The following is a 22,039-nucleotide window of genomic DNA, read 5'->3' as shown; positions in this document are numbered from 1 at the left end:
AATTTGCCTACAGAGAAAAAAGAATGATGTTCTTTTAAGATTTGTTTATTTATTTATTTATTTATTTACCTGAGGGAGCGAGGCAGGGGGAGAAGAGCAGACAGAGGGAAAGGGCATCTTAGGCAGACTCCGCGCTGAGCACGGAGTCCGACGTGGGGGTTGATCTCATGGCCCTGAAATCACAACATGATCGGAAACCAAGAGTCGGAGGCTTAACGGACTGCACCACCCAGGTGCCCCGCAAAAGAGTGTCTTTTATGCCAGCTGAAAATGCAGTGAGAGGTTTCCCATTTTCTGCTACTAGTTGAGGAGAAAAGGACAGGGAGCCCCAGCTGCTACTGAGCCGTCTGTGACTTTGAGAATGAGGACAATGCTGGTGACAGAGAAGACAGACGGAAGGAACGCAGGTCCCCATGACTACCACTGAAGTGGTGATGGTGTGGAACCAGCCTTCCAGGTAGAGTTCAAACACTTTCTTCTTAGCCCTCCCTCTACTTTGGATTTCGGTTTCCAAAACTGTTCAGATATGTTCCTCTTCTCCTTTAAAGATGAGAGAATGTACTCAGAATCTTATGCTTCCTTGTGGCTTGTTTCATTCATATTGCTTTACAGCAGAGATCTCTGAATATATACTTGATTCTGAAACTGCCTCTGAGAACCCTCCCTAATCACCTAATGGGGCACAAAATTTGATCTACCCATTGCTTAAGAAGACAGTAACATTCTTACAAAGGTTAATGCACATATAAGATGAGTAAAAACCCCTTTTATCCTACCAGACAGAAAAATACAGCTTCATAACCCAAGTCAGACATTATTCCTAGCCAGCCTCTAGATCTAAACTGAGCTTGACCTGTACAGTGATCAATTTAAAACTCCAGCCTATACACCAAAGGTCCATCTTCTTAAAATTATTCAGAAATCCAAGCCATGGCAATCCTACTGCTCTCCTCTCATTTTCCTGAACTATTTTATACTTATTTCTCAGATTTTGCAGGCTATTAGATGTTTCTCACATATTTCCAGAGATAATAACTCATCCGCTTTGCAATCTGATTCTTAACATTAGGAGATTAAAACTAATGTAGATGATTCTCAGATGACACATACCGAGGTACAGAAAAGCCCCATCATTTCCTTCTACAAAATGAGAGAAATTTTAATTCTTTTTCTCAACAGCTGCTTCATTTTTTTATGCATAGGAAAAAAATATGTGCAATTACTCCAAGTACAATCAAGTCATTTCACATGGCTTTACCATCATTGTAGTTACAGGATATTTTAAAAGAGAAAAAAAAAATCTCAAAGCACAGGTCCTGCTGTGCAGCAAAGCAATCAGATTCCTTCATAATAACAGCCTGATGGGATTCAGCAATCCGAGGAATAATGAATAACCACTTTAATCAGTAAACAGGAAAATGCTACAACAGTCACTGAGTAAAAATTGACTATCATCTGTTGATCCTCTTGATCAGTATTTCAAACAATAAATAGAAATGTAAGTATTTTTTTAAAAAAGAAAAGTAACTGTGTTTATGTGTTTGATTTTTGCCAGACAGTGATAAAATATCATCTTAGACTGTCCTGCAGTGTTGCCTAGTCAATGAAGTGTACATACAATCTTCTTCATAATACACGGCCAAGTTGACCTTCTCACTTGAATATGTCGAGGTAAGCTCTTCTGGCAGTCGATTAATAAGGTTGTTATTTCTGGACTGATTATTGAACTCTTTTGTTACTTCATTATTGAATGTTCTTCTTCAGTGTTCATCTTACAAAGTTGTTTGTATCCGAAAATGAAAAGTCTGTTTCAAAATAGTCTTCAAGTTTCCAATGCAGTTTCTCAAATGTTGGCCTTTCCTTAGGGTCTGCATTCCAACACTCCCACATGATGTTGTAGAACTGTGGTGGACAGTTAGGTGGTTGAGGGAGTCTATAGTTTTGACCCAATATCTGGATTACCTGAGCACCTGTCATGCCTAAACAGCATAGAACGGAACCAACAAAAAATAAGTTAAAGATCAGGGTCTTAAATTCATCGATAATTATATTCAAGATTATAAAGCAAACTGATTTCTTTGGTGAAGATCTGAGGTCTACCATCCCCTTCCCCAGCTGCAGATATTAAACTAAATCTTGCAGCAAGTAATGTCTATAAGACCGCAATTCAAGAGCAAAGGAGAAAGAGGCAATAAACTACCTCATTAATGCAAATCATCATCATCAAATTTTATCTATTATGCTCCCACAGGCACATGGTGTGGTTAGCCCCATAACTCTGCCCTCTAAGTCTGGGCGAAGCAGTTAAAGTCACACCTAAGTAAGTGACCTGCAGCAGAAAGGCCCACTTCAGAATTAATTACTCACCAGTATAAGGCGTTTTGCCATAAGTAATGATTTCATAAAGAAGGATTCCAAATGACCACACATCGGACTTAATGCTGAATTTATTAGCACGAATGGCTTCGGGCGCAGTCCACTTCACTGGCAGCTTTATTTCATGTTTGGATTCATAGATGTCTTCATTACCTACCTGTTAATGCATTGAGGAATCAAGCCAAGTTCAAGTGAGATAGATATATATATATTGCTACCCTTGTTCATCTGTAACCTGCTTCACATTAAAATTTAGAGGGAAAGCATTCAAAATGATCTTAGTTCAATAGATAATTAGTAGCAAATTCCAAATCTGGCTTATAAGACTGAGAAATCTATGAGACAACATTAATAAAATATTATTTAAGAGCCTACTATGTGCTAAAAATAGCACTGACAAGAGCACGCTACTACACATGGGAGAACTCACATGTGATGGTCTTTGGCATTTGGTCTTCAGCAAATAAAAAAAAAGAAAAAGTGAAGGCAAAGTCTGTTTCCAGACTTACTGCTGTTATCGGAGAGCCACTGACTTTAATAATTACCATGTTTCACTTTCTAACATTGAAAAGTAGGATCCAAATGATTTAAATTAATATATCAAGTCACTGGGGTTCTAATTAACTTATTTAAAAAAGAGATAATGAATTCATGAAGATCAAAAGAGAATCACTTATACGTTGTGTTTCATGTTCCACACCCTATTTGTAGGGCACGATGTAGAAAGTAAAAATTAAATTCAGAGAAAAGCACCTAATAGTATGTCACTTATGTCAGTGTCTTTTGGCCTGATGTCATGACACAGGATGAGGGCCAGGAATTAAAAAGTCAGTGATTGCGAAGAATTCTGGCAACATGAATATTAATTTGGCAGAAAGTGAGCAAAGTGGATGGAGTAACTATATAAAATATATTGCTTTTTGTAAGGAAAATCGAGGCAAATCAATAGAGGCTAGCTACTGCATGAAAGGCAGATCATTAATCCAACCACAAACTTAATCACGTACTTTCCCATCTGGTTAGGAATCATTTCCTCTGTTTCTCCTTGGTGAAGAAAGAAAAACAGAAGGTGGTTTATCTGCAAGGCCTTGGGCTACTAAAGTGTTCTACGGACCACCGAACTTGGAGAAACATTATTTTTTGGATAAACTTGGAGAAACATTATTTTGAGGAACAACAGTAAATCTATCAGTTTGCTGGTATGTTAGACTTTTGACCTGTGACAAAACCTAATTAAAACAAAACACAATTCACCTTAAAAACTCTTGCAAGTCCAAAATCTGCAACTTTGTAGATATTATGTTCACCAACCAGAACGTTTCTGGCAGCTAGATCTCTATGAATGTAGTTCTGCGACTCCAGATAAGCCATCCCAGAGGCAACCTGCGCGGCCATGTCCACCTGCTGAGGCAGATGGATTTTTGTTCCAGCATCATCTGAGCAGTAAGAGAAAGTAAAACGTTGACTTTGGAAATCAGGTGAATTATTGAAGTGAATTTTGAGAATTGTGATGAATGAGCTATCGGTGGGATTAAGTGTCATAGCACCGATCTGTTGAGCAAAGAAACATAATTAATACAGACCATTCATTTACTTTAAAGGGTTAATGAGGCGACACTTTTCAGAGTCCAGACACAGCTGTGGCCCTCACTCCCCTGAAGGAACATTCCACAGAGAAGGAAACAACAGCATCACATAATTCGAACACAACTCCAAAGCTCCGAAGAGCCCAGGTATTACCATATCTCCACAGCACGCATCATCTCTTTGTGGAAATTGTTTACTTAGTTGCCTCTAGATTTCCTTCAAACATTTCATAGTTTGTTCTAGTCTTTAGGGCTATAAGATGATACCAATTTGCATGGTGGCGCTGATGAGAAGTTCTCATTCTTCCATCATATTGGTATTTTTTTCCTATCATATTGGTCTTAGAAACTAGCTCACTAACAAAAATGAAAGGTCTAGTAGTTGTTATAAAATAAGTATGTCACATTTGTACTCCATTAAGCTGGATACATTTTTTTTTTTACTTCCTTTTTTAAGCCCGTTATTCTTAGAAATAGTTCACACATCTCTCCAGGCATGGACAAGAGTTTAATAGACACAGTTTCGGGTGCCTGGGTGGCTCAGTCATTAAGCGGCTGCCTTCGGCTCACATCATGATCCCAGGGTCCTGGGATTGAGGTTCAGGTCGGGCTCCCAGCTCGGCAGTAACCCTACTTCTCCCTTTCCCACTCCCCCTGTTGTGTTCCCTCTCTCTGTGTGTATCTCTCTGTCAAATAAATAAATAAAATCTTTAAAAAAAAAAAAACCTTTAATAGACATAGTTTTTACCAACACTACTCATCCTATATAACGAAGTATAGGAAAGTTAGGCAGTAGACTCAGTTTGATCATTAGTAGAGAGGTTAGTGTTATTCTGGGCTGACTCTGTGAGGAGGGGTCAGCCATCCCTGGATACTTGTTAGCTGCCATATTGTTAGTAGAAGTCTTCAGATTTCTGGAGAATTAAAAAGGTCTCCTGTAAATCCAAACTACCAGCACCCCTGACTCAATAAGCCAAATATTACCAAAAGTGTATTGAATTCACAGTCAAGAGTCTTAGATACAACTTGATTTGAAAGAACCAAGATGCCCTTCAATGGATGAATGGATAAGGAAGATGTGGTCCATATATACAATGGAGTATTATGCCTTCATCAGAAAGGACGAATACCCAACTTTTGTATCAACATGGATGGGACTGGAGGAGATTATGCTGAGTGAAATAAGTCAAGCAGAGAGAGTCAATTATCATATGGTTTCACTTACTTGTGGAGCATAAGGACTAACACGGAGGACATGGGGAGATGGAGAGAAGTGAGATGGGGAAAGCAGAGGGGGAGATGAACCATGAGAGACTGTGGACTCTGAGAAACAAACAGGGTTTTAGAGGGGAGGGGGAGGAGGGTTGGGTGAGCCAGGTGGTGGGTATTATGGAGGGCCCGTATTGCATGGAGCACTGGGTGTGGTGCATAAACAATGAATTTTGGAACACTTAAAATAAAATAAAATAAAATTTAAAAAAAGAAAAGAAAAGAAAGACAACTATTGCTCAGGGGTTAGAAAACTGGCTTGAAGCTAGAGTGCCAGGATCTGGATCAGAGCTTTGTCTCACGTTTCTTTCTGACCTTAGGCAAGCTGCTTAACACTCCTGTGCCTCTGTTTCATCATCTATACAGTGGTCATCGTAATATCCTTATGATATCAGTTGTTAAAATGAGAGTTAAAATGAGAATTAAAATGAGTTAATTCATGTTAAGCACTTAAAGCAGAGCCTGGCACCTAGAAAGAACTGAGTAAATCTGTTTTGTTATCTGACTACCTGCTTTTATTATCATTGCAGAACTAAACAGTTTAAGAACTGTTAAGGTTGAGATGCATACGGATTGCCTAAATGGAAATGCCTAAATGAAGACAGACATACGGGTCTGGAGCACACATGCAGCGGAAGATATCAACTTAACAGTCATAGTTTGTGGGTAAGAGTTAAACATTAAAAGTGAGTGAGACTGTTAGGAAGTGACAGAATCATGACAAACACCAACATTTAGGGCGGACAGAGGAAGATAAACCTATGAGAAGACCGAGAAGAATCAGCCAGAAGAATGAAACAAAAACCAGAAGACAGCATCCTAACAAAGGTTTTGAGAAAGTCACCACCATTGTCAAATTCCACAAGTCCAGCAAGATAAGGTCTAAAAGGTATTTATTAAATATTACTAGGGAGTCATTGGTGACCTCGGTGGCAGGAGGAGCATTTTCACTGCAGATGTGGGACAGAGGCCAGAACGGGAGCTGAGGATATGGAGACAGCAAGAGGAGATGTCAATTTCCAAACCCTAGTGAAGAAGGGAAGGCAACAGGGAGTTGGCAGAGGAGAGTGGAAGCCAAGGGAAAGCAATTAGCAGGAAATTCACGATTGTGAGGGACTATCAATGATACGGTACTCAGGGAGTCTCTGGAGTGCTAGCCACATTCGCATTGTTGATTTGTACGGTGGCTGTCCCATTGTTCACTTGCTCACTCTGAATTAACGATAAATTATACTAAAGGATGTATGTTATTTATGTATGCCATCTTTTCAATAAAAAATGAAATAAATAAGGGCGCCTGGGTGGCTCAGTCGGTTAAGCATCTGCCTTTGGCTCAGGTCATGATCCCAGGGTCCTGGGATTGAGTCCCGCATCGAGCTCCCCACTCAGTGCTTCTCCTCTGCCTGAGGAGCCTTTGGCTTGTGCTCTGTCAAATAAATAAAAATCTTAAAAAGAAATGAAATAAATAGAGTTGAGTCCATTTTTTAAAATGGTATAGATCTAAGCACTGTGTCTGTGTGTGTGTGTATGTGCGTACTCATGTGTGTACATACATATATATTTGGTTTTTTAACACAAGCAGCACATTTAAGTACAATGTGTGGTGAAACTAAGTACTCATAGACCTATCTGTCCTTTTCTTCCTGGGAAAACACTATGTTCCCCATCTTCCCTAGAACTTAAATTGGGCCACGTCACTAATTCTGTGTCCTGCAACGTGTGCAAGAGAGGACGTTCGTCACTTTAAAATCTCTGTTTTTGTAGCTAGAAGAAATACATTTTGAAATGGCAGAGCCACATGATGAAAAGAGTCTAAATCCCTATGTCACCATTTAAAGAGAGTCTTGTAGAAGGGTAGGTCTGTTGCATATAAAAAATGCATATATTTGTTATGTCACTAAAATATTTGAATTGTACATTATAGCAGCTAACATCAATCATTCGGTTTAAAATGAGATGTAAGCAAAAAGACAAAACATAACTTTTTTTTAAAGACTTTATTTATTGGGGCACGTGGGTGGCTCAGTCAGTTAAGTCTCTGCCTTCTGCTTGGGTCATGATCTCAGGGTCCTGGGACCAAGTCTCAAGTCGGGCTCCCTGCTCAGTTGGGAGTCTGTGTCTCCCTCTCCCTCTGTCCCTCTTCTCTGCTTGTGCTCTCTTTCTCAAGTAAATGAAAAGATTTTACTTATTTATTTATTTACTTATTTATTGAGAGAGAAAAAGAGAGAGTGCACAGCGGGAGAGGTAGAGGGAGAGAGAAAATCTCAAGCAGACCACCCAAACATGGAGCCCATTACAGGCTTCATCTCATACCTGAGATCATGACCTGAGCCAAAATCAAGAGTCAGATGCTTCACTGACTGAGCCACCCAGGCACCCCAAAGACAAAGCATAACTTAGTGTGCAGCATAATGAGAAAGCATTGCTACTGTGTTAGCCAAAATAGCTATGCCTTTCGATACCAGATTAACTCAGTATGGAAAGAAACATAAAAAAGTCAAGATACACTGGTGACCAGTCCTACATCAAGTGACAGTTTCTAAAATGGTTTCTCCTATTCTCTATCTCCTGGTATTTGAACTCTTATGAAATCCCCTTCCATTAAATATGGTTTGGAACACCAACTCACTTTTAACAAATAAAATACGGCAAGAGCCATGGGGTATCTCTTCCGAGATAAGTGATCAAAGACAGGGTCTTCATCTTGCAGGGCTCTCCTCTCCTGTTCTCTCACTTGCTCACTCTGATGAAGCCAACCGCCATGTTGTAAGGGCCATGTACCAAGGATCATAGGGCAGCTCTGGGCCAATGCCCAGCAAGGAACAGGCTTCCTCGGTCCAACAGCCTCAGAGAAACCAATTCCTGCCAACAATCACACGGGTGAGCTTGGGAATAGATCAGCCTCCCCCAGAGCTTTCAGATAACTGAAGCACCTGCCAACACCTCACTGCAGCCTTGGGAGAAACCGGACGTAGAAGACCCAGCTCTGGGGCTCCTGGGTGGCTCAGTGGGTTAAAGCCTCTGCCTTCAGCTTGGGTCATGATCCCAGGGTCCTGGGATCGAGCCCCACATCGGGCTCTTTGCTCAGCAGGGAGCCTTTTTCCCTCTCTCTCTGCCTGCCTCTCTGCCTACTTGTGATTTTTGTCTGTCAAATAAATGAATAAAATATTTAAAAAAAAAAAAAAGACCCAGCTCAGCTGTACCTGGATTCCTGACCACAGAAACTGAGGTAATAAGTGCTGCTGTTTTAAGTCACTATGTTTGGGGTAATTTGTAGCACAGCAATAGACCGTGAATACAGGTTCACAATAAGAAATTAATGCCAGTGCTATGCGTATGGTTAAAAGCATAGGGTATGGAGCCAGACTTCTGGGTTTAAATTCTGGCTCAACCACCTCAGGTAAGTTATTCACCTCTCCATCCTTCAGTTTCTTCTACCATAAGGAGGAAATGATGATAATAATAATAATTCTCATTTCATTAGATTTTTAGAAGAATGAACTAAGTTAATATTTGTACACCACTTAGAAAAATGCCTGGCAGAGGTGTCCACGTGGTTAAATAGGCGATTAGCCTCCATCAATCAGTTAAGCATCCGATTCTTGGTATCAGCTCAGGTCATGATCGCAGGGTTGTGGGATGGAGCCCCGCATCTGGCCTCGGGCTCAGTGCAGAGTCTGCTTGTGCCTCCCTCTCCCCAGGTTCCTCCTCTCCTTCCCCTGCCACTCACATGCTCTCTCTCTCTCTATCTCTCTCTGAAATCGATCAATCAATCAGTCAAGGAAGGAAGGAAGGAAGATGCATGGCACATCGTAAATACCATATAGTGTTTAAAAAAAATGAATATATATGCACCTCTCTTATCACTATTCCATATGGTTGATTTTCACCACATCACCTCATTTTATATTTAGAACTATATGAAGTAGTATCATTATTATTTGCTCCCTTTCATAGCAGTTTCTGCCACTTAGAAGAACAGGTAATAAGTTGTAGAGTGGAAAGTCAAGTTCAGGCATGTCTGAGGTTGAAATTTCATGCTCTTAAAAACTATTCCATCCTCCTCCCTAAGACCAACCTTACCCATGATTCCTGAGCACCTGAATGCTGGGGCTACAACTGGGGTCAGCTAAAGAGTATCTCAGTGAAAACACTCCTGTCTACTTCAGTGCACCTAAGTGAACTCCCCAAGAGATCCGATGAACAACATGTAGGACTTTATTTATTTTAAAAAATATGTAAGTATATAAAAAATGAAGATATATTTATTCTCTTTAAATTTCAGTAAGAGATACCCGATATCACTTACCCTCAATGCTTAAGTTTTTTGACAAGCCTCTTCCATTTTGGAGAAATTTATTACAAAAAAAATATTTAGCCAAGCTTAGGGACTACAAAGATGGTTCTATGGAAGAATATGTATGTCATTTCCACTATCAAATACGACATCTAATCCTATTATAGTGGATATAAAAAGTTTTCACTGACAGGCACAACAGAGAAGAAAATTGAGTAATAACACATTTTCTACCCTGAAAGACTGCAGTGGTCTAGGAACTGCCTAAGTAAACCTTGGAACACACTTCTGATACAACAGCCAGTTGTCAAAACTGATATAAAGGTTCACAGGCCTGTGACAATTTATATCTGCAACAAGAAAATATTTTCAATTACGTTCCATTACTCAAGAGTCTTAGATCTTACAACAGTTACTGTGATGGGCTGTTTAAGAGCGGCAGATTCATTTTAACATCACTTTGTTGAATGTAAGCCCTCTTCATTGGGAAGGGATTGTCTGTAAGGAGCATCTCTTCATTTCTCCTCATGGATACTAAGGATCTTGGCAAATGAAGGTCTTGGTAAACTTGACCCTGAAGACCCAACTCAGCATATGACAGGGTTTGTGCTCACCTCTGAATAAAACACATCAACACACCACGAAAAAAACTCATTGTCGAAGGAGTTTGTAATTAATAAGCGGATCTTGTCAAGCTGACACCAAGGGTCTCAAAACAAACTCAACCCCAAGTCTTGATATTAGGTTCAGAATAGCCCCCACTCAATTTCCCTATTCATTTTCTCATTGTCAGTCAACGCAGAATTAGTGCATACCTTCTATGTGCCTGACACTGTTCTATCACTAAAACAAAAATCTCCATCCTTGTGGAGTTGTATTCTAAAAGATACTTACAAGAAGCCACATAACAAAGTCACACATTATAGGATGACCAGCAGCTAAGAAAACAAAAAAGCAGGAAAAAAGCATACAAAGAGACAGAAGAAGGAGAATAAATTTAGAATTCAGAGGGTGACCAGAGAAGGACTCACCATTGTGGGAATGTCTGAGGAGAGACTTGGCAGAAGTGAGGAAGTGAGCTACGTGGATATTAATGGGGCGGGGGGGTAGGAATTCAGATAGAGGAAGGAGCAAGTGCAAAGGGCCTGAATGAAGATCCAGCAAAGGACAGTAAGACCGACACAGAGTAAAGGGAGACAAGGGAGATGTTGGGGGAGATGTGGTCAGTGAGGTAATGGAGAGCTGTGCCACGTAGGATTTTCGAGGTTGTACACGCAGAACCCGTGGGAGTCAGTGAGGCTTTGAGCTGAGGAGAGACACGACCTGACTGACATTTTAACAGGAGATCTCCAACTCCTGCGTTGAGAAGAGACTGCGAGGAACAAGAATTAAAAGAGGGAGACCACTTAGGAAGCTCCTGCACCATCCAGGAGAAAGCTGATGATGGCTTGGACCAGGGTGGGCGGGCAGAGAGGGGGCAACATCCTGGGTATACTTTGAAAAAAGTCAATTGGATTTGCTGATTGGTTAGCTGGAAGCTGTGAGAAGAAGTAGAGATGATCCAAGCGATTAGGCTGAGTGTTGACATCGTCTAAGAAAGAACGACACAAGTGTAGCAGATTATTGAGGATAACATACGATCAGTTTTGGACACGTTTTTTGAGATTTTTTTTTTTAATGGACATATGGAGTAGAAATTCTTGCTGTTCACAAACATTTATTTTTTTCTCCTTTCAGCCAGGTTAGTGGATTGTACTTCACTATTCCCTCTGACTTGATTTGACCAAATGAAAAGGCACAGGAGTTCTCTCTACATCTCCCAGTTGGAGCTCTAAGAGCCAGAATGAGATTAGGCCCATCGCCTTCCCCTGCCAAGGTGATCAAAACACCTGAGGCGTCAACCAATCTATTTTGCACACGTGCTTGAGCAAGAAATAAAGGTCTCTGGGATTTGGGAGAGGGGGTGTTACTGCATCACACCAAGGTTATCCAGAGAAGCACTGAAGTAGAGCAGTCAAGAAGGCAGCTGGATTTATGATTCTGAAGTAATGAAGGGACGTAGTTTGAGAAATCTTTGATACATAAGTGTTATTTAACCCTGAGACTGACTGAGATTAGCAAGGGAATTAGTGATGTTGCAAAATTCCAAGATATTGAGAGGTCTGAGAGATGAGGGAAATCACATCAATGGGAGAAGGGACCAACGAAAAAGACAGGAGGAAAAGCCACTGACTGAAGTGTCTTGGAAGCCAAATGAAGGAAGTGTTTCCATTCATCCAAGTCCATTGAAATAAAAGCTCTGAATAGGTCTGAGGATTGAGAATTGACTATTAGATTTACCACCATGAATATTACAAGTAACCATTTTTGTTAAACCTGGCCCAAGATGGCTACCGTACTTTTGTCCCTGGGAATAAGGCAAAAAGGGTCAATGGCTGAGGTCAGTCTTACTCTGATGGCTAATATATTCTGATACGGTTAAATCTGCTCTCTTTATGCAAAGGAGCTAAGCATATTTTTTTAACAGCATTTAACAGGCCCACGTTCTTTTTTCCTTTTCTCCACTTTCGCCATTTAATACCAACAGCTTCACAAGTCACCCTGAAATCAGAGAACACTCTTATCTTTCTAATATCTTTGTTCTATTATTCTCACCTCCCTTTACCTGTACGCGTTCCATCAATACCACTCTGTCATTTCAGGAAAGCATAGAAAAAAGTCTCTTTTTTAGGCATGAATTATTCTTTCAGTACTTGATCTCCACTACTTTGAACGTCTCATTTTAATACTCATTATATTGTTGCGTATTAAATTATTCATTTGCAATAAACATCAAAATTTCACAATGCCCTTAAGTCTTCTCTGACTATAGGAAGCAGATGTAGAAATAAAGCAATAATATATTTCTGCTTTTTAGTCTAAAAATTCTAATGTTGCCTAGCAGTGGACGTATTTTAAACACCAACAAGTACCATGCTGTCAAACACTGGCAAAGGAAAAAGAATGAGGGTACCTCTCCCTCTATTGCCCCAAAAGTATTCCACACCCCCTAATTCTGGGCCATAGAACAAATTGGTCCATGACTGATAATGCTCCATTAGTTATTATAGGAAACAATGCCTCATGTAAAACATCTATTCCTCAGTTTTCTACATTACTTTACATACTCCACTATGTCTATTGTGAACAATTTGTTCTTTGCTACATAAATATTTTTCCTCGTTTTGGCACACAGTATATCTCCTATTAAAATGTAGTCGAGCCTTTCAATGTTGAGACATTCATTCTCACAGATATACACATTGTAAATATCCTTTGGGTTACAGAAGGCTTGCTAAATTGACATTTATAGGACTAGCTAAACTAAATTCCTCTTTTTCTTCCTTTTATTAAGTCTTTAGCTTACTTTGGAGATATTCTTGCAGACTTCCATGTCTCATCAACTCTGTAATAATATAAATTGGATCTTCCAAAGTGCAAACAGCATAAAGCTGGATAAGCTTTGGATGTCTTAGGTTCTTCATTATCTGTGCCTCCCTCAGGAAGTCATTTGGATCCATTGAACCTGAAACAAGAAAAGGAGGAAATCACTTGATGTTATTGAGGCATTCCTATCCTCACAGCAGTCTGGTGGGAATCACCAAGATTGCTTCCCGCTTCTCCGTAAAGTAAGAGCACTGGTGTCACAAATCTTCAGATTTATCAAAGAAAAGAATCAGTCCAGCCAGGGCAACCTAATAACTAATGTGTGGGTACACCAAGGGGGTGTAATTTATGGGTTATGACCTGTAGGTGAAAAGAGGTGGACACGGGTCCATATGAAAAATGAAGGGAAAAGGAGTGACTGACAGTCTAAGTGATAAAACAAGGCCAGCAAATTAAGAACACAGAGAGAAGACATTCTGTTACCATGAATGCTGGAGGACACTGGATGTTTAATTACTGCAGCCAGACCTTTTTGGTCCAGGATCCAGAGAAGACAGATAGCTGCCCCGTCCTTGGTACCCACTGTGGGAACAGCTGGGTAACAACCCTGAAGCAATGACATTCTGCCATATTGATGTTCTTAATTCTGTAGGGATATATGGTATCGGCCAAGCAGAAAACATTTAAGGGCTACACCCAAAACTTAGAGGTTGTTTTTTTTTTTTTTTCCACCAGTCTTCTATGTCTAACTTCAAATTGGTCTTCAACATCTTCTCTCATATTAATACATCTGTAGTCAGACTCTTAAGAGCTTAACAGAATAATAAGGGAGACAGTATTGGGAGCTATTTGAAAGAGGCACCTACAATTAAATTGTATTTTAATGGCTCAACTGTTACCATGTAAAGTGCCCATAATTAACAAATAAAATCTAAGAGGAGGAAGGACACCCAGAGCTTACAATTCATCGGTAATTTTTTTAAGTCTTTCATATTTTTTTAGGATATGATGTATCAGAGACATTACTGTAACTGAAGGAATCCTGTCACCTCACATCTCAGTATTCCCTGTGGACAGTGCAAATAACATTTCCATTGAAGCTCAAAGGGATGGTTCCATTCATCTAACTCATGATGAAGACTTCACAACTGATACTGGAACCCAGGCATGGGGAAGCTTGGACATTCTAAGACCACACTCCAACTGGTTTATTAACATCACGTTAAGAAGAGTTAGATGTGACTTGCAGATCATTTCACATAAAGCATTTAGGCACTCTGTCCTTTGGTATTCCCTTGAGTGCAGAAGTTCAAACACAGGCTTGGTCAAACTCGGATTCTGATCAAATCTTAGCTCACTTGTGTGATCTTTAGTAAGTTATCAAATGTCTCTGAACTTCAATTTCTTCATCTTAAAACATGGCTAATAACCTTACTTATATCATAATATCATCACCAGGAAATAGCAATATCTGGCATAAATATACATATATGTATATATATTTTTTCAATGACTATTGGTTATGATTTATATTATTATTAATATGCATATTTCACAAAAAAGCCAAACACATCAACTCTAAGTATTTTCTCACAGACTGAGGAGGGAAAGGGGCAAGGACTTGAAACAGGACGAATAGAGAAAAAGGACCTATACTCATTTCCATCATGATTTTCTCTGTTCCTCCATTTCATCCCTACCACTGGTTTGCTCCACATAATCAAATAGTGGCGAAATGGAGCTCAGAAGAAAAGAGGCACTTGAAACATGATAAAGGACTTTCTTCTTGTTACAATTAGTTTGGTCTATGGTCAAATATGGATACACTTGGATTCTCCCCACCCCACCTTAAAATAATCTGACTCATGAAGCTTCCAGTGATAAAAGCAATTATGATCACCGTTCAGGCAATTTATGTATACAGTATGCTTCTACACAAATGCTTTGGTCGCCGTCAGATCCGTGGAATGCAGGACACTCAAATCATCGCCAAATCAGACTATGCACAAGAGCTGGACCCATGGGGGACTTCAGGAGCCTCTGCAGGTGACGTCTGCTCAGAACATTCTATGGCTACACTGGTTACAGCTGACCAGCTGCACAGCAGAGACCCAATTTCAACTCAGCTAGTAATGCAACATTAAATATTAATTTTTGCCTGTCATAGCTACTGTGGGAGTTGATTTCAGGCTCGTCTTTATTGCGTGGTAGTCTGCTAAGCAATAAATAGCTGTTGAGATTGATTAATGGCCCCGGTGAAGTGAAGACATTTAACCAATCACCAAAGCTGTTTGCTGCTATTACACTGTAAATCAATAATAATTATTCCTGTTGGAGAGAAAACTATCGTGGCTTTTTTTTTTTTAATATAAGAAATGCAATTTTTTTTTGTTCTCTTTTGACCTCCAGAAGGCCTTCCTTAAAGAACAATGTTAGGATGAATAGCTAGCAGCTTCGTTTTGGGGAAAGAATGATTAGATTGGGAAATAAAGCTGAGGCTCAACTGTCAACAAGATTAAAATTCAAAATAACATATATGCAGTGATTGGGAACGTCTCAGGTGCTGGAATAGATCGTCCTCACCTGGAGTGCTCAACATGACATCTGGCCACTCAGAAGTGCTTCTCCATCACTTGAGAAGGCCAGTGTAGATGCTGAGACAGAAGGGCTGTATTAGCAAATCGCACGTCAGTGGACATCTGCCAGCAGCCCCACTGACGCTAACATTTAGTAATAAGAACTCACTGCCTATATTTTATACACATTGACTCAATTTGTCCTCATAAAACCCTGTGAAGTAGGAACTATTATAATTCCCACTTCCAGATGAGGAGATTCAAAAGATTAATAAATCGTCTGATGTCACAGAAGCCAGAGCCAAGGCTGAAATCAGGTCTAACTTAGACCAAACTTTATGCTCCTACTATCACACCAGACAGGCCTAACTTTCTCGCTTCATGGCACCTTCACTGTCTCAAGAACCTTTTTCATGTTGCCCCTAAGCCAATATCTAACAGTTCTATTGATTCCTTGGTTAAATCAAAGCAACTTTAAAAGTATTTGTGTTCCAATAAGTTAATACCCATTTTGAAAAGTAATACAGATAAATCAAAAGAAAAAATAATTTTTATTTCATTCTTCACCACAATTACTTACTAAAGAGATACTTACATTTATGGGACACAACACGATTTTTCAAGTCTTGGAAGCAGAGAAAATGTGGCTCTGCTCATTTCCTGCCCCACATTGATTTCTGCTTGGATCTTGCTTGTGATCCCAGTCCCCACCAAAAACCCATTTTCACAAAGATATGATGTCAGCAAAAGAGTGTAACATGGTCTAATACTGAACTGTGTGGTATTCAAGCTTAGCTCAAAACTTTTAAATATCCTGTGACAGCCCTGTGAATTCACTGTGGTGCCCCCAATGTGCCCTGGCACACAGTTTGGGAACCATGGTGTTACACCAGACTGTTACCCAGCGGCACCCAGAGGCTCCAGTTCTGCCACCGGGCGGTTTACTAAACCCTTAAGGATTCTGGGTTCGGTAAAGAAGGAAAGTCCCCCCAGAGAACCATATTCTAGCTTCTGGTTATTATTCCTGCTTATGTTATTAGAAGTAGTTGTGAGGCAACTACAGTAAAGTCACACTGTCATAGAATGTCACTTCCCTAGGGAGACGCAGCAGCGATAGATGTGGGTTTGAATTCCAGTTCTGCCACTGAATGACCTTACAGTAACAATAACAATAATAATAATAATTAAAATAAGAACAGCTTTTCCTGGTCACTTATTGTGAACCAGACTTTATTCAAAGTATTTGCATTAATGATGCTCTTCATTTTTTTTATTTTAATATTTTTTATTTTTTTATTAACATAAAATGTATTATTAGCCCCAGGGGTCCAGGTCTGTGAATCACCAGGTTTACACACTTCACAGCACTCACCATAGCACACACGACCTTCTTTTTTGTAAATGATAAAACAGAGTTTGTTTTATATGACTAGTAAGTTTTAGGAAAGTTACTTAATCTTTCTAAATTTTCTTATCCTGCTTTTAAAATGGAGGGGATAATCCCTGCCTGAATAAATACGATTTTAGTGTACTTCTAATTTCTATGATAGGAAAAAGGAAGACGGAAGAAAAAAATAGTTCTTACATTTCCAAATATGAGCGCTTTTAGATGGACCCTTTTACCTTCTAACCATAAATAATTAGTGTTGAATAAAACTGTTTCTCCCTTCAGATCCCTGAAGATCTCCAAGGTTCCACTGATTTCAGTATTTTCAGTGTTTGTAATGGAGGCTAGGAAAAAATGGGAAGAGGGATAATCGGAATTCTAGAGAAGAGATACTTTGTTGAAATCTTGCCCTGGGGATATCTTAAGCATTAGCTGATCACAGGCACCCGCTCTTGCCTTTATAATGTAAATCATGTTATCCTTTATTGTCATCTGCTCCAGAGAAAGTGATCACAACACTTGCTTGGTGCCTTCATTGGTTGTCCTGTGACCCCTTGGACGTTGACAGTAGCAAGTTGAGCTTCTAAAAATCAACATCTGACATTTAACCTTTGACATTCTCTGTCCATACCTGGTTTTAATGTTTTCACTGCTACTGAAGTGGTGTTGTTCCACAGTCCTTCCCACACTTCACCAAACTGCCCAGATCCTAATCGCTTCAGAAGCTGGACGGACTTGCGGTCTATCTCCCACTGGTCCGCGGTTTTATACGACAAATCAAAAGGCACTGGCACTTGTATCTGTTTCACAGAATAATTAGAATAAGTATAAGAAAAAGATTTAACAATTCTTTTGGTTGAAAATAATAGTCTAGGCACTTTTTTAAAAAGACACCATTTTTAAGAGTCCCATGCTCTACCGACTGAGCTAGCCGGGCAAAAAGACACCATTTTTAAAACCAAAACATTGTACATTTTATTCTCATTGCTTTAAAATGAAAAGGCAATCATGGCAGAACTTGTATCTTTGCTATTTGAGCTGATTCCCCCCTAATTCTTGCTACATCAGGCACCCTGCTGTCCATCTGACCCATCCCACATCCAATGCCACTTCTACATGGGTCTGGCGTGACTTTCCTCTGACTTTTTGCTTAGCTAAATCCTCCCAATTTTAAGGCCCATTTGAAGTTCCACCTGATTTGCAATTAATTCCCAAATTCTTTGGCCTATAACATTTACCATATGTATCAGATATTTTTGCATAATTAAAATGTCCATCTTCTTTCAAAATCATTTATTTGTTCATTCACTCATGTACTTGTTCATTTAGTAAATACATATTTTTCAAACACCAACAAGGTCCCACTCAGTAAACAAAACAGACAAGACCCCTGCCCTCCTAAAGTCCATCATCTAGTTCATAATCTACCATCAGAAATTATCTTAGCGGGGCGCCTGGGTGGCTTAGTGGGCTAAGCCTCTGTCTTCAGCTCAGGTCATGGTCTCAGGGTCCTGGGATCAAGCCTTGCTTCGGGCTCTCTGCTCAGCGGGGAGCCTGCTTCCCTTCCTCTCTCTGTCTGCTTCTCTGCCAACTTGTGATCTCTCTCTCTGTCAAATAAATAAATAAAACCTTAAAAAAAAAATTATCTTAGCTCCTCTGTCAAATCATCAGCACATTGAATACACAGAAGGTATATGCTTTTTGTGAACATTTGTCCCCAGAAGAATCCAACAATATTGGTTAAATTGAGTATTTTTTAAGCCACATCTTTCATCAGGAAAGCTATTCTTAGCATGAGCTTACATATTCTTGTGGGTCATGCCTACACTGTCTAAGATGCATGTACTTACACCAAAATTGCACATTCACTTGGCAAGATTTAAGTCAATGAATTCCCTACACATACACACTGAACAAAATTCTTCAGCTTCTACCTGTCCATAAAATTCTGGTCAGGTGTTACCAGGAGCCTTTCATTCATCGTCCAGACATAAACCACAAGGCTGGCTGTCCCTTGACAGGACACAAGACCTGAACTCTGATGAGGAGCTGAGGTTTTGTCCCACACCAGTGCCTGACCACTCTACAACTTTAAATAAGTCTAGGTTAGACATGCCACAACTGATAGATGTAGATAAATTCTATCAATGTTTGGCCCGGCCAAACTGTTAGAACAGTTAGTTAAATGACATCTCTATGCAGACCAGCTAATGAGTCTAGTATTTTCATATTAATACTCCTGAGTACAGATCTAAATAAGATCGGGCACTTTTTCCCCCGTCCAGAGATATCATTAAGTTCTCTAGTGGCAGGACACCAGATTAATTTCCTAGTGGAAAGAATGAATACTTTCTGTCTTGAGTGAGTGCCTTAGGTCAGGGGTTGGCAAACTTTTTCTAAAAAGAATGAGATAGTAAGTATTTCAGTCTTTGCGGGCCATGACGTCTCTGTTGCAAGTATTAAATGCTGCTAGTACAGAGAAAAGTCAAAGACAATTTGTAAATGAAGGAACATGCCCAGGTTCCAATAAATATTTAGTATTTAAAAAATAAGTGTGGGACAACATGGGTTTGTAGGTCATAGTTTTTCTATCCATGCCTCAGGTAATCAAATGACCTTTTCCCCCTGCTCCTGAACAGACAGATCACATGAGAGATACTCCAATATCTGAAGGCAAAAGGTTAACTTCAAAATGAACCATCTTGAAAGCATTTCACCTTTAAACATGGTTTTCCCAGCTGGACACACAGGCCATCACTTGTCTTGGTGTAGTAGCTCACAAATTCATTCAGTGTTGAAAAGGTTCTTCTCTGGGTAAGGAAAAATGCCCCTTCATCCAGCCTTCTGATTCTGTAGTGTTTCACAGCCCTCTCATCTAAAACTGGAACACAAAGTAAGTCCTATTAATACACTTCTTGCCAAAGCCAAGCAGATTTACTCATTTTGTGGTGATAGTTTCAATACATGGAATAAAATTTTCATAAGTTCTATTTATTTCACAACTTGGTTTCAGAAAAGACTTCAGGAAGTTTACAAAAAATATATAGCCGAAGAAAAAGGACAAAGAACTGGGAAATCACATTTTAAAGGAAATATAAAATAAAAATAAAAAAGAGTGAGGTAACCACTAAAAAAGCTAGGTTTAGAGATCTATTGGACTTGATTCAAACAAGCCATAAAACTAACTCTATCATTCTAGGGGCACCTGGTTGGCTCGGTCAGTAGAGTATGTAAATCTTGATCTTGGGGTCATGAATTCAAGCCCCACACTGGGTGTAGAGCTCAGTTTTAAAAAAATTGACTCTCATACTAGCAATGCAAGGAAGGAACATTATCAGTTTCAGAAATACCACAAGATAAAATCAAAAAAGTTGTTTAGAAACAGTTCAACTCTGGGCGCCTGGGTAGCTCAATGGGTTAAAGCCTCTGCCTTCAGCTCGGGTCATGATCCCAGGGTCTTGGGATCAAGCCCCACATCAGGCTCTCTGCTCAGCAGAAGCCTGCTTCCTCCTCTCTCTGCCTGCTTCTCTACCTACTTGTGATCTTTGTCTGTCAAACAAATAAATAAAATCTTTTAAAAAAAGAAACAGTTCAACTCTTCCTGGTACAGAGGCCACGGAGAATATTCTCCCATGAAATCTTATGAACTGGAGAGTAAAACAGTGTCCTCAGTACTACCTGACAGGAATATAAGGAAATCTGCAGGGCAGCTCATTATACTGTCTCTAAATGCAGGCCGAGAACAGAATGTCCAAGTACAGTTCAATAAAAGCAATTCCACGGGGCCCCAAATAATGCAATCCATGTATACAACCTTCCAACACGATCACTTGATCCAAGGGCAACTTCTGCATTAGCTAAAGGAATAAACAGACCACACACCTTTTTGCAAATCATCTGACTCAGAGAGGATGTTGATTTTGCCTGCCACCAACCATCCTCCCGTCTTCTGGTATCAGAACCCCACCTTCTCCAGAGAATCACTGTTCCTTTAAGAGCATGTTGTCCTGGGGTACAGATGCCAACCCTGAGCCAAGGAATGAACAAGAGCCAAGAAGACTCAGTTGTAGGACGTGGGTTATAGAGCTCGAGGAAAACAGGAAGAAGTCTATCGTTGTTGTTGTTTTGGTTTTGTTTCTGTTTAACAGCTGGGAGCTTAGAGCTCCTGGCAAAATCTTGTCCCCATACAGGGAGAGAGCTTGCCTGAGAAGCTCTTTCCGGGATGTAGAAAGCAAAGCTTAGCCCCTAGAGCCCCCCAAGCTTGGATTCTCAGCCAGAAGAGTCAACCACGTTTTTCACTTAAACTAGTTTGAATTGGTGGCTTTATTAAAGCACTTGCATTCAGAATACTGACTAATGCACTTCATAAACTCACCTTTCATTTAGCATAATTACTTGTAAGTACTGAGCGCATTTACCAGAAATACAGATATTCTGAATTGCCTGCAAGATATAGAAACTTGTGCTCCGGTAATCAGTCAAGCTGGAGCAACACTCTCACTAAAGGAAAGAAGACCAAGTAGAAAACAGCTCAGTCCCAGCACGGAGGTTTACTGAGGGCACGCTGCTGGCGAGGACAATGTTTTCCTCACAGAATAATCAATGCACCTCACAACGGCTAAAATAAAAAACAGATAATAGCAAGGGGTGACAAGGAAGCAGAGTAACTAGAATTCTCCTGGACAGATGATGGAGGTGTAATTTTCACAATCACTTTAGAAAACAGTCATGATCTACTAAAGTTGAACATAATCCTACCTAGTGTATAGTGATTCCACACCAATGTATTTAATCAACAAAAGGCACAAATATAGGTGCCAAAACACATGTACAAGAATGCTTTTAGCAGCATTGCAAGAGTCTAACCCTGGAAACAATCCAAATGTCCATCACCTGTAGAAGAGACTAAGAAATTATTGTATGTTTGTCCAGGGAATACTGTACAGACATGTAATAAACAAACCAAATACACACATGAACATGAATGAATCTCACAAAAATTATTTAAAACCATTAGTTAAAAACTAGCAAATCTACTGATATTTGGAGTCAGACTGGTGAATTGATAAGATTCTCTTTCTTGACTGGGTGCTGGTTTACATGGGAGTATTCACCTTCTGAA

At 39.8% G+C, this 22,039-nt stretch overlaps 1 protein-coding gene across 2 annotated transcripts in view; it reads right to left on the bottom strand.

Annotated features, from left to right (window-relative positions):
* Positions 1–917: 917 nt before the first annotated feature.
* FRK (fyn related Src family tyrosine kinase) overlaps positions 918–22,039 on the bottom strand; it is a 138,784-nt gene continuing 117,662 nt past the window's right edge. For both annotated transcript variants that reach the window (XM_032338776.1, XM_032338775.1), the window contains 6 exons: positions 19,635–19,798; positions 17,549–17,717; positions 12,935–13,093; positions 3,631–3,812; positions 2,368–2,533; positions 918–1,979 (listed from right to left, as the gene is read on the bottom strand). In XM_032338776.1, the coding sequence (XP_032194667.1) occupies positions 1,768–1,979; positions 2,368–2,533; positions 3,631–3,812; positions 12,935–13,093; positions 17,549–17,717; positions 19,635–19,798 (1,052 nt within the window). In that variant the 3' untranslated portion in view covers positions 918–1,767. The remainder of the gene's footprint in view (positions 1,980–2,367; positions 2,534–3,630; positions 3,813–12,934; positions 13,094–17,548; positions 17,718–19,634; positions 19,799–22,039) is intronic.

This window comes from Mustela erminea, chromosome 4, assembly GCF_009829155.1.
Source record: "Mustela erminea isolate mMusErm1 chromosome 4, mMusErm1.Pri, whole genome shotgun sequence".
NCBI classification, from domain to species: Eukaryota; Metazoa; Chordata; class Mammalia; order Carnivora; family Mustelidae; genus Mustela; species Mustela erminea.
This window is presented reverse-complemented; position numbering and strand designations above follow the sequence as displayed.